The sequence below is a fragment of the Camellia sinensis genome, chromosome 11 (genome assembly GCF_055761805.1).
Source record: "Camellia sinensis isolate YWXY chromosome 11, ASM5576180v1, whole genome shotgun sequence".
Taxonomy (NCBI): domain Eukaryota; kingdom Viridiplantae; phylum Streptophyta; class Magnoliopsida; order Ericales; family Theaceae; genus Camellia; species Camellia sinensis.
This window is the reverse complement of record NC_138971.1, coordinates 11,822,815-11,842,000: the sequence shown is the minus strand read 5'-3', so window position 1 is coordinate 11,842,000 and position 19,186 is coordinate 11,822,815. Positions and strand designations below refer to the sequence as shown.

Below are 19,186 nucleotides of genomic sequence, written 5' to 3'. Positions count from 1 at the left end.
TAGTGGTGTTTTTAGAGCTTCAAAATTAGTGGTCTCTATCATTGTTGTTAGAGAAATAACTGTGAAGGAGCTCTAAAATGTAGGCCCCATTGTATGATATGATGTTTTAGCCTATGTTTTAATAATTTATTTATTTATTTATTTATCTCAATAGAACTTTACTGTTAGAACTTTCTATCATAGTTGTTTTGGTAACTAGTTGATAACTGTTAATAGTTGACAACTTTTCTTCATCAGTCCATCGGCTACTTTGTGATGTATGACATCCTCTGATAACTAACTCTTACAATCACCTTTGATTACTCCACAGTTAGGCACTATTCGACATAAACTAGTGCATTTATTTAGATAAATGTATTTATTCGAATCACATTATTTATTTATTTTTTCGTACATATTTTTATAAAAAGTTAAAAAATATACATTTAAATAATTTCAAACAACTCTTTAGTCACCATATTTGTTCACTCTTCAGTATTGATTACAACATCTGACAACTCACTAAATATTTTTCCCTATTTATATTTTCAAAACATGTTTATATACTAAAAACAAATTTTATATTACTATTAAAAAAATTTAACAATGTTAAAAAATTATATCCTTTGAGAAATTTTTACACCAACACTTTCGGATCATAAGACACCAAAAGGATCAATACATGCCAACTAAGGTGATGCTCTCCACTTGTAGACGTTTGGAATCGGTTCGCAGGGCGTATAAGACAAAGCTAACCTCCCCAAAGAGTGCGTGGATCTCAACATTCTACTATAAAATCCACCTGTTATTGCCAGTTTGCCACCACATGCAAATACTTATTTTCATATTTATTTAAAATATAAATTATTTTTTATAATTTAAAATAAAAATTACAAATATTTTATTGACAATTTTTTTTTATATATTTAACATAATTAGTTAAAATATAAATAAATTTAGTAACTGCTTACATGAATTATTAATTAAAATAAATTTATGACATCATTAAAAATTATTAATTGATTTGATAATTTATTAATCAAATTTATTATTTATTATGAAATTATAAATTTTAAGGAGTGTCATATAATTTCTAGAATCACAACAGTTAAGCTGTATTTTAGGCAAATTAATCTTTGAAAAATTTTATTTTCACACACCTAATTAGCTCAGTGCATATATTTTCTCAATACACACACCTATTAATTTATTTATTGATTAATTTTCTCAATTCATACACTATAAGTTACAATCATATCCTTCACTCAAATATTATTGTGCACACATCACTTACCATTTCTATCCACGCACTTTTAATTTACCCAACTTTCACATTTTTTAGCCACACCCACGTGAAGACTTTGAAGACCAGAGTTTGAAGTGAAAAAGTAAAGACACTTTTCCTCCATTGAAGACATTCATGGAAGACCTCCATTGAACCTTTATTGCAAATCTCAAAAATAGCATTGAAGGTAAGGAATTTTCCCATTTTGTTATTGCATTTTACCATTTTCAGATATTTGTACATTTCATTGCCAGAAAATCCTCGATTTTTTCCTTATTGTTTATGATTTGGGGACATTGGCACTGGTTTGCCGAATTTGAACACATAATTTGAAACTCAACAACCGAATAGATTTGATTGTTTCAACTAAATAGTGCCGAAAATAAATAAAAGATTCGATAGTTATCTTTTGAAAATAGCGCTGCAGGAACAGTCTGTGACGTAGGAATATACTGTACAACAGGGAAATTCCGTGTGCCAGGAATATGCTGTGCTGCAGGAGTATGTTGAAAAGGAAGATCGATATTAATGGAAGAGATAGGGATAAAATTAGAAGGTAGGGTTGGGCATAGGATTATTCGACCCGCACACGTATGGGCGGTTTCGCAAATACAATAGGGTAGGGTGCGGTTTGAAATAATTTAATTTTGCGGTTTGCGAACGGGTTGTGGGACCCGCAACCCACCACAACCGCGCCTCACTATATATACATATATATATATATGGAAAAACCTGGCCGTTCATTTACTTGGAAGAATTTACAACTTCCATTATATGTTCTGTATTTGTTTTACTTAATTGACTTCTAGTCTTACCTAAGTTGCACTTTGGTTAATGATTTATATGATTCAAAATACTTTTTTTTTTTAACTCATTTATCCAAAAAAAAAAAGAGTACATTTTTTTTGAACTGATTTTTATGTTTGATCAACACAATGCTCTCATATTACAAAATATAAACTGTGCAAATCATGGATGTTAAACTGATGGATGACATAAGTGACAATTCCATTCAATCTACAGGCAGTCTCAGTGTGTGTGAAGTTAAAATTAAACAATATTTATGTTAATTTTTAAGGAAAAAAATCCAAAATCGCAAACCGCCTGCACATCCGCAAACCCTATTCGCGCAAACCACAAACCGCACTGCAGGCGGTTGCGGTTTGACTTTTTCCCAAACCGCATAAATGCGGGCAAGTCAAAACCAAATCGCAAACCGCACAAATCCAATCCGCGAACACCCCTAGAAGATAGAGGAACAACCTTTGGAGGAGAATAAAGTAAGGAAGGAAAGTAAGGAAGGAGATGAAGGCACTGGTATAGAGGAAACAATAGAAGAAGGAGAATGGAAAGACCAAAAACTAGGATTTAATTTTTTTAATTTAAAATGTGTATATTAAGATTTTTTTTTTGTTCTTAAAAGATGTGTATAGAATTTTTTTTTTTATATAATATTATAGGTGTTGCTAGATGTCTATTATAGTCATTTTTGTTTAAGATATAATTGTCATTAAATTAATATTTTATTAAGTGTGTATTTTGAACTAATTGAGTGTGTAAAAATAGAATTTCTCAAATCTCAGGAGTATAGTTTTAATCTACCCTTAATATTATGACTAAATTACATATGCACCTCAAGTTTACTTAAAGTGTTAATTATTTATTGTAATTTTGACTAAATTACATATGCACCTAAAGTTTACTTAAAGTATTAATTATTTATTGTAATTTTAAAGGTTATAAATATTTTATTGTCAATCTTTTATTTAACATAATTAATAGTAAGATGAAATTTATGACCGTTCTCATATATAATAATAAAATTACTTAGATTGCTAATCAAAATATATTTTTGATATAATTAAAATTGATAATTAACCTAATAATTTATTAATAAAATGAGTCATTTGTTATATGAATATAAATTAAAAAATAAGAAATAAAATTTTCAAAATCACAGGAAATAATACATATTTTAAGCAAATATCAAGGAATGTATTTATAATTTATCATATTATTATTATAATTAGTTTACATAAAGTTTTCCTAAATTATTAGTGAATATCACTTTACCCATCATTTATGAATCATACATTTTGACTTCCTCAGCTATAAAAATATATCATTTTCACCACTATTTCATACTAGATGAGGTCAATGTATAGACAAATAGATAGAAAAATGATTGATTCACCGAATTTATACTCTTTCGAATTGTTCAAATTACGTAAATCAAATGATCGATCGGATGAACAGTGTTACCTTGTCAATTATAGTTGTTACCCTTGTCAACCAGCATTTGCCTAGATGGCTGATATCCTCCCAGATGATCGGCCGGACGACTTTCAAAATAAACAGTGTGTCAACCAATATATATAAATTTGAACAATTCAAACCAACCTAAATTTGATATGTAATAGATAAAGGATTAAGATTAATGATTGAGGCCTCAAATTTTTTGGCTCAAATTTGGCTCGATTTTTTTTTTTTTTTTGCTGGGTTGATGCTTTGCTTGTTATTATTATTATTATTATTTTTTCTGCAATGTATTAGCCCAGAAAAAAAAAAAAAAATGCATTCGAGGCAATTTCGAGCCTCATTTTCGAGGCCTCAATCACAGCTGAAGGATTAAAAGTGATATTCACTCATAATTGTGAGGTCAGGTGTAATTAACCTTATTATTATTTAGAGTAAGTTACAAATATAGTTACTGAGATTTATTTAAAATAAAAATTATCCCTTGTGGTTTGAAATATTACAAATACTCTCTTATTAGAAATTTTTATTTAACAGAATTAACTATAAAAATGAAATTTATAATTGCTCTATTATACAATAATAAAATTACTTAAATTATTAATTGAAACATATTTTTAACATTATTAAAAACTATTAATTAATTTGATAATTTATTAATAAAATGGACGATTTATTATAAAATTAAAAATCTCAATTGGTGAAATATAATTTTGAAAATTACAAAAAATAATTGATATTTTAATAAATACTCATACATATATTTGTAATTTATCTTATTATTTAATTGATATTTTAATAAATACTCATACATATATTTGTAATTTATCTTATTATTTATTATTATTAAGTATTGTCGTTTCTCTCTTTGCTGGCTTGGCCGTTTTGCTCTTCCAATCTTCGGAAAAACTCTTTTAAAAAAAATTAAATATAAATCTAAAAAAAACAAAAAAGACAAAATCGAAATAGAACATTATCGATTTTCGTTTCCTCTCCTTTCCTTGGCTTCGCAAAAAGTTAACTCAGAATTTTCTCAGCGATTTCCTCGAATTCGCGGTTTTTCTCGGAAGAATCCGATCGATCTCCGGCGATGGCGCGGACGGAGGTGGTGGCGCCGTCAGCGGTGGCGGCGTACGTCCTCAAGGACTCCTCGAGTTGGTGGGATCAAATCGACGAGTCCCCCCTTTGGCAGAATCGAATATTTCACGTCCTCGCTGTTCTCTACGGCATCGTCGCCGCTGTTGCTGTGGTACGCTAATCGGAATTTTCTCGAGAAAATTGTTCTTGATTCTGTGTTGTGATGGATGTAATGTGGATTTATTGATTCGCCATCTAATTTCACCTATATAATCTGAGTTTTCTTGAGGATTTTGTAGTATTGTTGTTCTTTACTTTGGTTGTGATTGCTTTATTTTCGGTATTCAGATGAATTTAACGTGAATTGATTCATGTCGATTAGGGTTTCTAGGGTTTCAAATTGAATGTTTAGGATTTTATTTTACTCAAATTTGATTGATGAGGAAACGAGAAAACATATAAATACATAAACCAGGTTTATGTTTTGATAAATATGGAAAACTCAATACTTTAATTAAAAAGCCTAATTAGCTTAGTTAACTTCAGACTTTGAGATCGTGTTATTTTGTTGATGTTTCTTCATTTTGTTGGATATACCTAACCGAGCCTCTGTAAGTGGGAAGATGTCTGGTAGGCAATAATTAGCATAATTTTGGTTACTGAGGAAATGAAGAATCCATAACTGCAAGTGTTTATTTTTGCGCCTTTTTTTTGGTTGTCTTTCTATGTTTTAATGAGTTAGTTAGTCTTATATTTTTTGTTCATATTGATCTTTAGGAATGAAGAAAATGTTTAATAGGCTGAATTTTCCTATCCCCTATGTGAAAAATGGACATGTCAAATAATCTTTATGTACTTTTAGAGCAAGTAAATATAAATACAAGTACTGGAATCAATGGTTGAGAAATTTTGTGGCAACGAATAAGGTTTTTAATTTTCCAGAAATTGATTATGATTAGGTACAATTGGTTCGGATACAATTGAGAGTACCTGAGTATGGTTGGACGACTCAGAAGGTCTTCCATTTTCTCAATTTCGTGGTTAATGGGGGTGTGTATTTTGTATCCTTTCTTTAATTCATGCTATGAAGTTATTTATTTATTCCTCCTGGTTTACTACCTTTGTATTGAGTGTGGATTGTTTACAATGTGACAGTTCGATCGATAGTCTTTATTTTCCGTCGGGACGTTCAGAAGTTGCAACCAGAGGTTTGGAGCAATATTTGTTAATGTTTCTTTTTCCTGTTTCTGTCATAGTTTTTTATTTTTTTAACTTGTAGTTTACCATGCTATTTGTCAGATTCTCCAACATATCTTGCTTGATATGCCGAGCCTTGCGTTCTTCACAACATATGCACTCTTAGTTTTGTTCTGGGCAGAGATATACTACCAGGTTGTGCTTGATTATGCTAATACTTGCATCTGTTGTTGATTGGCGTATGACCATTTGGTCTAATTTCATTGCTAATGTGAATATTGACAGGCACGTGCTGTATCTACTGATGGACTCAGGCCGAGTTTCTATACAATTAATGCCGTGGTTTATGTTGTTCAGGTGAAAATTCTTCTCCATAGTTCCACTTCATGTAACAGGAAAGGGGAAGGTTGGATTGGATCCTTAACGTGTGAACAGACCATGTTCTTAGACAGAGTATCAATTAATTTGATAATAATTTGTTTTTGTTCCTTTAACTATTTTTTCTTTGGCTTCCTTTCTATATACTTTTCTTATAAAACAATGTTTAGAGTAACATGTGATTGAATGGCATGGATGGTGAAATAAAACCATTTTGTGCAAATTGTGCAATCGGGATGACCTAAATGCACATCTTTTGTGGTTCTCTCCATTGACATTCATACAAACATATAGTGAGATATGGGGTTGTTGGGATTAATTGAAGGCTTCAAGATTGGATATTTTTAAGTGCAACAAGTAAATTGGTAAGAGTGAAAGATGATGTAGGGATGATAGGTTATGATATAGAAAAAAATTGGGAGGGAAGTATGTCAAAGGAATGAATGCTTTTTCTTGGTGTATGTTCCTGGTGAGGGGTATGACATTTGAAGTGGATAAATTAATATAAGGAAATTGAAAATGGAGAATATGTAAACTAGTTACAAAAAAAAAAAAAAAAACTATAATGGTGCCTTTGTCGAATGGGGAAGATTAATGCCAAAGTGCATAACTTGGGAGTTGTTGCAACGCGTAGAACTACTTTAAATTTTGTTTATAAGTTTTACAATATAACATTGTAAAACAGTACTAATGCATTTTGAAATAAATATTTCACATTAAAAAATGTCTAGAACACGAGGTCTACAAACTGAATTATTTTGGCCAGTGTGTATGTAATCCAGTGTCTAATGAGATGATTTTCAACTAACTACATTATGGTATAGTGGAAAATTCAGGAGTTGGAATGCTTCCTCTAACATTCCCAAGTGCAAATTCAGTTAAGTCCTCAATAATCCACATTTTTGTGTGTGGTTTTTAAATTTGTTAGATGACCTCAAAGTAAAGACAATGTTAAGATTCTCTATTAGTTGATGTTGGAGCAGATAAGAATTTAATAACCATGTCTAGTGAGAGATTATTGTTATTATTATTTTGTGGAACTATTGAGTGCGGGCAAAAATACTATAGGTAGATTAAAAAATCTAAAAATTGGTTCAAGAATGAGTGACCATCCCCAAAAACCAACTATACAAAAAAGATAATAATCTGCTTGTTATTTTCAAAATTGACTCTTCCCTTCCATAAAAATCCTTTCTATTCCTTTCACCCCACACTAACCACATTAATGCCAAAAGAGCCAAACACCACACCTTCCTCTTCCTCCTACTTAGCACCTATACAAGAGCAAAGAAGCTCCCCTACCCTATGAGGGAACACCTAATTCATATCAAACATTGAGGGAGGCACAAATCATAGATCTAACATCATCTCACAATGGATTGGAAGATGGTTCACTGGCTCTCTATTGTGTTTACACATGCTGTATCAATTAACATGCATTTGCCTTCTAATCAAATTATCAATAGTTAGAATTTTGCCATGCATTGCACACCATGCAAAGCCACCTTAGATGGGGCCTTTGTACCCAAAGCCCCGTTCCAAGGAAATGGGGTCTTCTCTCACATGCAATACTTTCATAAAGCGACTTAATACTAAGGCTAGTAGTGGATCTCATCTATTGGATAGAACCGCCTCCATCAAGGAGAGTGGTATATAGTTGCCGAAGGGGATCCATCACTTGTCCAAACTCCCAATCATTAAGCTCCCTTCGCAAGGCAATGTCCCAAAAAACACGACCAATTTAGATTCCCGCTCATTGTTGCCTCCCTGTTAATCGTAGCTTTGGCAACATTAAGGTAAGCCTTCGACTTAAAATTACCACACCATCAATGACCCTAGAAACTCACTCCGATCCGCATTCCCTACCACAGGTTGAATATGAGAGGAGAAAGTATCTCCCCTCTACAGATTCCTTCCCGCAAACCCATGCCATAGATATATTCAAGTTGATGGGTTTACTCAATAGTATTTATAGTTTACATACCACTTGGGTCATTTAATAATTTATATTATGCATGGATGTGTGTATAGAATTGATATGTATCTATTTGTACTACAAAAATGCAAATATTGGAGAAATCAATTGGTTACCATCCTTGGTATCTTCATTGAAATGTTTGGAGAATTGTTTCCAAAATATCCAAATTCAAAGAAAGTATAAATTACATTGACTGCCTTGAGGTTTGGTTCTAAGACACTCCTATTCTATGATTTTGGAAATTACATTGATCTCAAGTGAAAAGTTGTTAATAGTTAATGAGGATGATGGAAACTGATGATATCATGCTGTAAACTCTTAAAATGTGCACGTGTACATTCTTTATTATACTCACTTTGATGCAAAATGTACAATCCTTTGAAGCCTTTGAACATGTGCCCTAAAAGTCCTTTATTTATTAATAATAATTATCTAAAGAAAAGATTAATAATTAAGACATCCTCAATTTTGTGCTACATATACGCATTCCTTTCTCTTTCTTTCTTTTCTTCTATGATGTTCTCTTTCTTCTTGCTCATATTTTCCACTCTCTCTCCTTGCTTTTGCCTTCTTTGACCACCCAATGCCCATCTACATCATTGTTGTCTGTGAACAATCACCCATCTTTTCAATTGGCCGCCACCTTTTGTCATCTTTACCATTGCCAACCATGTCAACAATTGCTCAACCCAAAGCAACATCGACATCATCCATCAATGACCACCCACGATTGTCACCATAATCATCTAACACTTGTCTCAAAGCATCCAACCCAAGCACACATCATTGTTGTCCATCAACTCTCAATCTATCACCTACCTTCACCATTGTTGGCCACCCACCATCATCTCCATTGTCGATGATTACCCAACACATTGTCCATCAACCACCGGCCCACCATTGATCACCCAACCTGAACCATCATCATTGTTATCTATCAACCACGCCCAACTTCACCATAATAACCAATAATCACCTCTGTGATCACAATATATTTCCTTTTTAATTTGCACTTTGCCAAGCCATCACAACCTACTCAATTCGTCAAAATTGATAAGTTGTAAGACGGGTTGTAGGCAGTGAGATCTGAGATCTATAAGGCAAAGCCACCCTCGTCCCACCACCACTCCTCCCTTTTCTCTTACTTTGTGTCTCTAATTGATTGGTGTGCAGCAAACGGACCTTCACGATGCACCTCCACTTCAAGAGAGAGGCATTTTTTCAACCCAACATGTCTTGTATTTTAATTTTGCAATGTCATCGAGCTTCCATTCTTGATCTATGTTACATGGATTTTTCAATTTTGCTAAATTACGGGATAAGGATCCGATCCTTTTGTTTTGAAACAAATATTTCTTAGTTTTTCTTTTATTTTCTTTTGGGCAAACTTCACTTTACCCTCCTGTGGTTTGGGGTGGGTACGGATTACCCCCTCTGACATTCGGATATCACCACATAACCCTTGTGGTTAATGGATTAAAGTGCACAGTTAGCATTTCCATCCAATATAACAGCCTGTGTATAAGACGCGCCTAATGTGCAAATGGACATGAAAATATAATTTTTCCTCCGAATTAAATGACTAAAATGCCCTCATCTTCATCATCAATTTCCAAAGTATACCCTCATCTTCATCATCAATATCCAGATCTGGAAATGTGATGATTTAGGAGATGTGTAATATTATTTTGTGATGTGAAATTGTAAGTTCATTAATTTTCAGTGGTGATAATATAATTTAGGAAATGTGATGAAAATAATATATTTTGTGATAATTTAGGAAATGTGATAATTTACACACAATCATCTCAGAGACGACTTTGTTGGAGGAGATGAGAGAGAGAGAGAGAGAGAGAGAGAGAGAGAGAGAGAGGGGGAGGGGGAGAGAGAGAGAGAGAGAGGGGAAATGCGATGATTTATAGTGATGATAACCCCTTCAAATTCGACGATCAAAACCCCCCTCCTCAAACGATCACAGACCCATCGTCGGCGTCAAAGAGGACCTCTCCGTCCTCGGCCAGACCATCGGCCGCCAACTCCGTGGCGTCGCCACCTTCCTTGTCCCTTCTCCTCCTCCTCAACAGTTGTTGAAGAAGAAGAAGAAGAAGAAGAAGAAGACAATGAAGAAGACGATGATGAAGAAGAACAGTTGTCCCAAATAAGGAAGAGTTTAATCTCTAACTTGGAAGCTAGAGAGAAACATGCAAATCTAAGAAGTTTGTTTTTTGTTTTTAGGTGGGTTTGTGCTTAGATTAGATTCCAAACACTTTTCTATACCTCTCCTTCATTGATGCTTTTGGTGAGCATCATCATCAACGAAGATTATAGCCACAGATTATAATTTGGAGAGAAATCAAAGAAGATTATATATATATATATAGCTACAGATTATATTCTTGTACCATATTCACAACATATATATAGCTACATATTATATATATATACATTATATTCTGGGTTTTTGTTTTCTTGGTTTGGTTCTCAAATCTTTATATGGATTTGTTTTAGTTCTTCAATTTTGGCTTGTTTTTGCTGGGGTTTTGTGTTTCCTTGTCTGGGTATGTTTAGTTCTTCAATTTTGTGGTTTATTGAGATTGGTGATTTTTATTGCTAGATTTTTGTTTTCTTGATTTAGTTAGGGTCTGGCACTGAAATAAATTTTTGGAAATGTTTAAAAAATTGAAGATCACAAATATATATATATATATATATGAATTGTGTATATGATTGAAGTTCTCCAGATCTGGATATTAATGAAATTGTAAATTGATGATGAAGATGAGGGTAAATTGTAAATTGATGATTTTGCTATTGAATGAGGAATGGTAAAGAAGGGTTATATATATAAGGGTAAAATAGTCTTTTTACTTCTGTCGTTGACGGTGTTAACTATGCACTTTAATCCATTAACCACAGGGGGATTATGTGGTGATATTCGAATGTTAAGGGAGTAATCCGCACCGCACTCGTCCCAAACCACAAGGGGTAGAGTGAAGTTTGCCCTTTTCTTTTTCCGAAAAATTAAAATTAGAAGTAAAATCATTACAAATATATTAAAATTATATTAAAATCATTGTACTATATTTTAAATTGCCAATATATTAAAATCATTGTATAATATGATATGTCATGAATAAATTTTTTTTTTACACATATAAAATTATTTTTTTCCAATTAGACAACATATCCCTTATCTATATCTAATTTTTGGATTATTTTTTGCTAAGTTCTTTTACCCTAAAATTTAGAGCTTGATATATCCAACAATTAGGTATGCACCCGCACCTAAAAACTGTACCCGAGTCCATGTAACATAGTTCTTGATGGCTCTTTCTTTTTGCTTGGGGTATCTTGACATTATAATCAATATATCTTTTCTTTGAATATGCTTTTCTTGATGCTCTTGCTTTTAACTAATTTGTTTTTACTTTCGTACTTTAGCTTTTGGAGTAATTGTGTTTTTTTGCTGCACATTGTGGCAACAGTAGTACTCTAAGAAGCACAAACACTTCTAAGAAGGTTGTGTGTTAATGTCAGACACATGTCAGACATTGACACTCACTAACAATCTGAATGTGTCCATTATTTCACATGTATACATCGTTTAGGCACATAGGAAACAAATGGTAAGTTTAAAGACAATAATTTGTGAGCCAATGATTAAAATCAAAATAATGTGAATTTATACTTATTAATCACTCCTTTAGGCTTTTTAAGTTTAGTAACTCTTAAGCCTAAAACTTCTGGTTTGTTTGCAAATAAAGCTTTCTAAAATAGATAATTAGGACTTTTGTTCACGTTTCTTTAACAAAATATAGAATTTGGAAAATATTTCTTTACTATTTTGATAGAATAAAATAGAATTATATTTGTAATGGAAAAGGCCATGTCGACTACCTGCTTTGTCGCTTCCTTATTTTTTGAAAATTTCCATGTCGGTAGGCAATAGCACATAGTATGGTAGATAAAGTATACCTTTCTAGATCTTCAATGCTATCTGTATAAGTTAGCATTATTTGTGTGGCCAAGGCCCTGATTGAAAAATGCATTATGGCTGCACAACTGTGATGAAGGGCCCGTTTGGCTGAACAATCCTTGTTTGGGAAACAAACAAATAATCTCAACATTTCAATATCCATTAATCACTTTTACAGTACGACAGCGTGGCAGAGTATCTATCAATTTTGAAAGCTGCAGCACTTTGAAACACATTGGAGCATTAAACTGATTTTGAGCAGAATCACTTGGAGCATAACCAATTCAAAATAAAATAAAATATATATATTGTGCATAAGTTTTGAGCACTTCCAAATGGGCATCAACTCTTTTCTATTGAATTGCTTTCAGATTGTGTTGTGGCTGATCATATGGTGGAAGCCGATCCGACTTTTGATCATTCTATCCAAGATGTTTTTTGCAGGTTCCTCTGTTTTAGATACTAGTAATTTTTTATTTATTTCTCAGCTCTTAGTTTAATGATAAGTTGAACAGCTTTTTCCTGAAGCATGTCTTCTTGCAGGTGTTTCTTTGTTTGCAGCACTAGGGTTTCTTCTCTATGGAGGAAGGTAATTTTTCCACTATTTGGTGATCCACTAAAATCTGTAAAGCCTGACTTGTTGAATAGCATCAATGCATGTATGGCTGCAGCATTCGATTTTAAAGACTAAAATTGCTAACCATTATCTATAACCTTTTCATAATGGCATTTTCTTTTTTGTTTGGGTCAAACACGTAAGTCATCAGCAGCAAAGTATCTCATTGCTCTTGATCTTAAAGACTAAAATTGCTTACCATTATCAGTAACCTTTTCATAATGGTATTTTTTTTTTTTCAGTCAAACACGTAAAGTCATAGCAGCAGAGTATCAGATTGCTCTGTCTCTTTCTCTGTGTGTGTGTGTGTGTGTGATATTTCTGGAACCCTGTATAAATATAAATTTGTCTTAACAAGTGAAAGCCTGTGTAATAGGTGAGAAATTTACCTGGACGTTGGACTGTAACCCTTCACAAGGGCTGGCTCAAAAATAAATTTTTAACTGCTTACCCTGTATTGTGGACCCTTTATGAGACCACAACAATGTGGAAAGCTGAATTTCACATGAAGTGCCTTCCCCCACTTAGTGATAGCTCTAATGTTTTGTCTCATGGTTCACTGGGCACTTCTTTAAGTGGAGGTTTTCCGTAGGTCATTTCATTATATATGTTGCCTAAGTTTTTTGGGGGATGGCGGCAAAGATGCTCTGATTTTCTACCAAGAAGACTGATGTCTTTGAAAATTTAATCTTTTGATAAAGCCCACTTCGGGGGAGTTCTGATAGCTGATTTTTGGTGCATTCTTTGAGACTCTAGTGCCTTTGCTTCCTTGAACAGTAGTTTGGCGGGGCCATAGGCTTTCCTGGTTTTTTGGGTTGCTCTTCATGTCTTGTTAATGCTGCGGGTGATCCGTTCTGCTGCTTACTGTTTCTGACATTTGTGGGCTCTTAGGAGACATTCATTTGGCAAGGCTCTAAGGCCTACTCTCAACTGTTGTTTGGTCAAGCTACTTGTGTCTAGTATCCACGCTATAATTTCTGTCACAACCTGCATCAATTATCTTTTATACATTCTATTATTTTAAGCTTTGCCTTACTCTACTTGCAACTGTATTTTGTTTGATAACATCATTCTGCGTTCCAATTATATGCCAAGATTGGTTGTCAATAAACAAAAAAAGGTTTCAAGCAGTTGGTGACTAGGAGTAGATACCTTTTTTTGATCAATTGGCACATTCGACTATATTCTCTACTTGCATAACTTTTATGATACCTGCCACCAAATTAGACTGATTGTTAAAAAAGTCAATACAAAAAGTCAACTCATTCTCTTTGTTTTTTTTGCAAGTCTTTTCGTAAAAAGTCAAAAAGTCACTAAAAAAGCCAATTTCCAAACGAGCTGTCTACCAAGATTGGTTGCCAATAAACAAGAAGGTTTGAAACAGTTAGGGAGTAGGACTGAAGCAAATGAACCAAACTGGTCTGACAAAGACAGTTCTCTACAGTGCATTTGCATCATGACTTGAGATACAACATTAAGGAATCTAAAATTCAAAAAATAGTGTTAAAAATGATTAAGATAGAATTTCGAGGAACTCTCAGGAGAAATTAGGGAAAAATACATGTAGTTTTAATTTATGGTTGTTATTGATTAAGGAGAAACATTGACATCCATTAAGAGAAAAATGAGACGTAGTGTTGCACTGAAAGCGGGTAGGATGAGGAGTTGTTTTCTATGGTTTGGAGAAATGGAGACACAGTGTGATCCACGGCCATGCATTCTGTGAGCGAAAAAATTGGTTGTGATTGTGTGCAAGGATCTACAGTATGCTCTCATGAATAGATAAGCATGACACAACAGTTTGCCTGTAAAAAATGCTGCTAATAATAAAATAAAGGGCAGCTTCTCGGGTCGATTGGTAACTTACAACCTAGAATGGAGCCAATTTTGTCTTCAACTTTTAACTAAGAACCAGATCATATTAATAGAACTTGACCCAAGTGATGTGTTGGGGTCAGGTTTGATCAGTTCTAGGGTTGACTTTGCATAATCTCTAAAGTCCTTATGTCTTTCGGTTGTCATCTTCATGCAGGCTCTTCTTAATGTTGCAGCGATTCCCTGTAGAATCAAAAGGGCGACGTAAGAAGCTACAGGAGGTATATTTTTTTGATGTTTATTTTCTTGGTCCTCTTATTATTGTTATTATTATATATTTTTTAATATTAATTAGTTTCTGTATTTTGACTGTGCAGGTTGGCTACGTGACCACCATATGTTTTTCATGTTTCCTTGTTAGATGCATTATGGTGAGTTGACTTATGCTGTTATTCCTTGACAGAAACCAACAAAGTACACAAATAGCTTGTATGAAATTGCAAGTATAACTACTGTGCCAGTTGCGTGTGCGCAATTTTTTGGTTGCTAATAATTAGTATCATCATTGGGGTTCTTGTTACTGCTGAGTGATCACTCTTCCTTCAAATTGCTCTATGGGCCAATTAGTGGCGATAAAAGTCTCATCATTGTTATATCTAACTTTCTGTTTTGTCACTATGTTGTTATGCTACAGATGTGCTTTAATGCATTTGATAAAGCTGCAGACCTGGATGTTTTAAATCATCCTGTCCTAAACTTTATATATTATTTGGTAAGTTTTCTTTTACGGTTTAATTGTTATCTCTGTGCATACTACCTAAGGGAGGGAGGGAGCAAACTCTGTTAGATATGGGGTTGATAATAAAGGGCTAGGTGTACATGTTAACCAGCTGGCTTGCCTCGCAAATTTCTCGTCTAAAAGCTTCATTTTAGGTTGAAACATGATGCTTTGAAATATATGGCTGAATAATCAAAGCCTAGGGGTACACATTAATGAGGTTCAGTGTTACCAAAGCACGTTAATACCCTAGCGAATTACTTTTTGGAACACATGTTCTGAAACATGGTGCACTTTCGTTCAAAAATGGTAAATTTAGTGATCCAAAGCAATCCCAAGGTTTTTTCTTATGTATTTTCTGAAGTATTCCTCGGGAATTTAAAATAAAAAAAACAAATATAATGAACTAAAATCTAATGTGAGTGAAGTCATATGTATAATGTTGCTCTTAACTAGGGGTACTGGTAAGTGTGTTGACGTCACTAATGACATGAGTGTTATTTGGTTGAGAGCATTTGGTTGTGTTTTTTTAGAACACCCATTGCATTTTATGCAGACCTTTTTGTCTAATAATAAAATGTTCAGAAAAAGGAAATTAAAAGGTAGATTGAGATTTTAGAGGTATTTCTCTCTTTCAGATTGCATGGTATTTAATTGTTTTCAAGCAAAAATGTAAAATACAAGGTATGCCTTTGTCTTATTTTATGGTAGTTTTTCATTCATCTTTGTGGTTTGAGTGACACCAATTGCTGATGGTGTTACGAATCCTTTTTTGTCATTTGATTATCATACTTTCTTTCTGCTTTGCTTTTTGGATTAAAATCTTGCTTTCATATAAATTGTTTTGTTTTATTTACTTATTTTGATAATTATTAATTTTTAATAACGTATCTACTATTTTATCCCTTATTATTATGCAGTTGGTGGAGATACTGCCTTCTTCTCTGGTCCTTTTCATTTTGAGGAAGCTTCCCCCAAAGCGTGGGATCACACAATATCACCCTATTCGCTGACAGGTTCAGTGGTGATATGCACGATCCAAACAAACCTCTAGACCGGAAATAGTAGAATTGAGCTGGTTTTGTAAGCTTTTTAGCTCCTCCCCTTCAAAGATGTTGGAGATCCCACAAAAGGGAAGAAGCTGAGAAAATTGATTGTTCCGTGTATCAGGTCATGGCTAATCTCAAGGATATTCTACTATGTCAGTTTGTTCTCTCACTATCAGATTCTAGATTTGTAAAAATAATTGCTAAATATGTTCTTCTGACTTTTTTTATTCGTTTTTTGGATGTTTTTTTATTTTCTTTGCACATCATAGGAGTGCTTGTGACTTGCAGTATACTGATGATTTCTGTGTTGCATGTTTTGGATCCGTGGTTTCTTTTGTTGGAACTTCATATTAATTTTGACACTTCGACACTTGGTTTAATTTCCACACTATGAAATGAAAATGGAGAGAATTCTTTTACAATCTTCATTGATGTATTGTGTTTAATAGGTGTATGTTTTTTAAGTTTTTAATTAACCTAAGCAAGTTCGTGCCTTTTATTTAACATTGCCAAAGCCTATTATCAGGTTCAGGTTTAGATACGACTACGAAGGGAGAAACTTGAAGTGAAAGAAGTAACTGGACATTGATAACTCAAGCAAGAATCAAAGTGGGTGTTTGGGAAAGGGTTATTTTAGAGATTTTTTAGCTATTTAAAGAACCAAAGTATTGAACATACATAATCGGCAAAATAAGAAGTCCAATCAAAGATTATGAAGACAAACACAAGAGTTCTCATATCCAAAGTACATATCCAGCTAAGAATCCATTACATATTCAAATTAAAGAGATGAGATTAAGCAAATAGAAAGGAACATTGCATACCGGCAACGGGAACTTCATCTATCTGATGTCGAAATTGCTGCTTGGGGGGAGAGAGAGAGGAAGAGAGAAGAAATTGTGCAACTACTGTAATTTGGGGGAGAGAAATTGGGCATGGTTTTGTTGATTCAGGAGGAGGTGGACTGACAGTTGAAACAGTACAGCATATATATATATATAGGAAATTTATTCAATTCATTCACCTTTGTGGCAGTTTTGAACATTAGGTTTTGGCCTTTAGATGCCAAATCTGAAATTGAAGTTTGAATGTTAGGTAATGTACTAGTCCCTCCCTCCCTCCAAAATATTAAAAAAATAGAAATGAAGAGAATGATAAGATGAGACAACACAAGGAAATTACTGTCTAGGTAGTAGGTAACCAAGAGAGGTGGCTGCCTTGGTATGGTGTGGTGCGGTCTCATCCTAGATTTTTTTTTTTTTTTTTTGAGGGGAGTGGATTTGACGTAATTATACTGTGCTCTATTATGCCTTCGTTTGGGAAGAAAGGTTGGATTGGGTTTGAAACTATTTTAACCATAAAAGGCCAAAATATGTTTTTTAGCCTAATAAAACAAAATATCACATCCAATTTATAATTATTACATTTTTTTTCTCATAAAAAGTAAAAAAAAAAACTAAGAAGTTCTTCCTAAACGAAACTTTTTAACCCTAAACTAAAATAGCCAAAAAATCAAAAAATCAACACACTTCCCAAACAAACCCTATGATTTAAATTTATATTGACACTTTGTTATCTTATTATAAGTCATCCGTTCATTATTTTAATAAAAGATAATGTTATATTTTGTACATTGAAATATAGAATTTACTTCTCATTATCTTTGTATTCACACCCCACCTACACTGATTTTGTTTATCCTTATTAAAAGAGAAGTTAGTATAATTATGTAAACTTGTAAGATTTTTTATATTTCTTTCAAACTTTTGGAGATTTTAGTGTAATTTACCCTATAGTTTTCTACAAGTATTTTTTTTTATTAATATTAATTTTTTATACATTTTAGGGGTGTGAATTTTTGACTTGTGTTAAGCTTTTCTCCCGTTGGAAAAGCAATTGGACGGTCTAATTGGCTCTATGGATTTTATTTTGATAATTTGAACTATTCACTTTGTAAAGTCTTTTGGGCAAATTATTTATGTCAAATATTAAGTTGATTTGATATTAATAATTACTTGATCACGTCAAATTTGTCTGTTTTTTTGAAGACAAATCTAAACTAATCACATTGCTACAATTGTCCAATTAATTTAATTTTTCGTACAAGTAATCTTCTTGGATGGATTTACAAAATTAATTGTTCAAATTATCGAGGTAGAGACTGTGGTGAGGGTGATGGAGCTGAACTAGACCATCCAATTGAAATACCCAACTAGATATTAGGGGTGTTCGTGGGTCAGTTTGGTTTGGTTTGGTTTGGTATTAATTTTGGAACCAACCCAATCATGATCGGTTCCAAATTTTTAGACCTAGAACCAAACCAATCATGCACTAGAAGCAACCTAATGTAGCTCAGGTTGTTTCAATTTGAAACCATGATTCCATTATATTAAAAATAATTGAATCAGCATAGTCCTATGATTTGTCTACATCTAATTTTGCATTAACATTTTCTTCTTCTTCCAAGTGCTTTAAAAATTCAGATTGAAGAGATTTTACATATTCACTACAACCGCTATCACTGGGCTTATTAACTTCCATTTCATTTGAACTGTAACACATCCTATTTAAATAATAACTTAAAGCAGAGTTTAGCATTTCATAATGCACATACATACGATTCATGAGTTTTTTTTATTCTTCACACTAAATCATTTACCTTGTTAAAAAGCTAAATCATTTAACTTGAAATAGAATCTATTACTCTTGGACCAATAATTCAAAATTTGTTCAATTGCACAAACTTCATGGAAATAGGAATTTGAATTAACATGCAAGACCATGGTAATATAAAGACATGTC

The 19,186-nt window shown here is 33.0% G+C and overlaps 1 protein-coding gene and 2 long non-coding RNA genes across 4 annotated transcripts; 1 reads left to right on the top strand and 2 right to left on the bottom strand.

The window, feature by feature from the left end:
- Window positions 1–397: 397 nt before the first annotated feature.
- Window positions 398–4,271, bottom strand: LOC145801857 (uncharacterized). Its single transcript, XR_014343575.1, has 2 exons — window positions 3,527–4,271; window positions 398–781 (listed from the first exon to the last, which is right to left on the bottom strand). It is a non-coding gene; the product is annotated as an uncharacterized LOC145801857 (long non-coding RNA).
- A 76-nt stretch (window positions 4,272–4,347) lies between these two features.
- On the top strand, window positions 4,348–16,806 carry LOC114285434 (tobamovirus multiplication protein 3). Its single transcript, XM_028228480.2, has 11 exons — window positions 4,348–4,769; window positions 5,557–5,647; window positions 5,753–5,805; window positions 5,897–5,989; window positions 6,080–6,151; window positions 12,498–12,570; window positions 12,670–12,715; window positions 14,775–14,838; window positions 14,935–14,988; window positions 15,252–15,329; window positions 16,256–16,806. The coding sequence occupies exons 1-11, from the start codon at window positions 4,611–4,613 to the stop codon at window positions 16,346–16,348; spliced, it is 876 nt and encodes a 291-aa protein (XP_028084281.1). The 5' UTR covers window positions 4,348–4,610; the 3' UTR covers window positions 16,349–16,806.
- LOC114285435 (uncharacterized) lies at window positions 13,142–17,451 on the bottom strand. 2 transcript variants are annotated; one of them, XR_003637241.2, is made up of 4 exons: window positions 17,209–17,350; window positions 14,610–14,800; window positions 13,895–13,954; window positions 13,142–13,729 (listed from the first exon to the last, which is right to left on the bottom strand). It is a non-coding gene; the product is annotated as an uncharacterized LOC114285435 (long non-coding RNA). The 2 variants fall into 2 exon arrangements; XR_003637240.2 differs by lacking the exon at window positions 14,610–14,800 and having other exon boundaries at window positions 17,209–17,451.
- Window positions 17,452–19,186: the final 1,735 nt, after the last annotated feature.

What these genes read in the sequence shown, in the direction of transcription:
- LOC114285434 (XM_028228480.2), top strand. Translation starts at nt 4,611, where the DNA reads ATGGCGCGGACGGAGGTGGTGGCGCCGTCAGCGGTGGCGGCGTACGTC. An exon ending in GGGCAGAGATATACTACCAG is followed by an intron (nt 5,990 to 6,079) that starts GTTGTGCTTGAT and finishes GAATATTGACAG; the next exon opens with GCACGTGCTGTATCTACTGA. An exon ending in TTTCTTCTCTATGGAGGAAG is followed by an intron (nt 12,716 to 14,774) that starts GTAATTTTTCCA and finishes ATCTTCATGCAG; the next exon opens with GCTCTTCTTAATGTTGCAGC.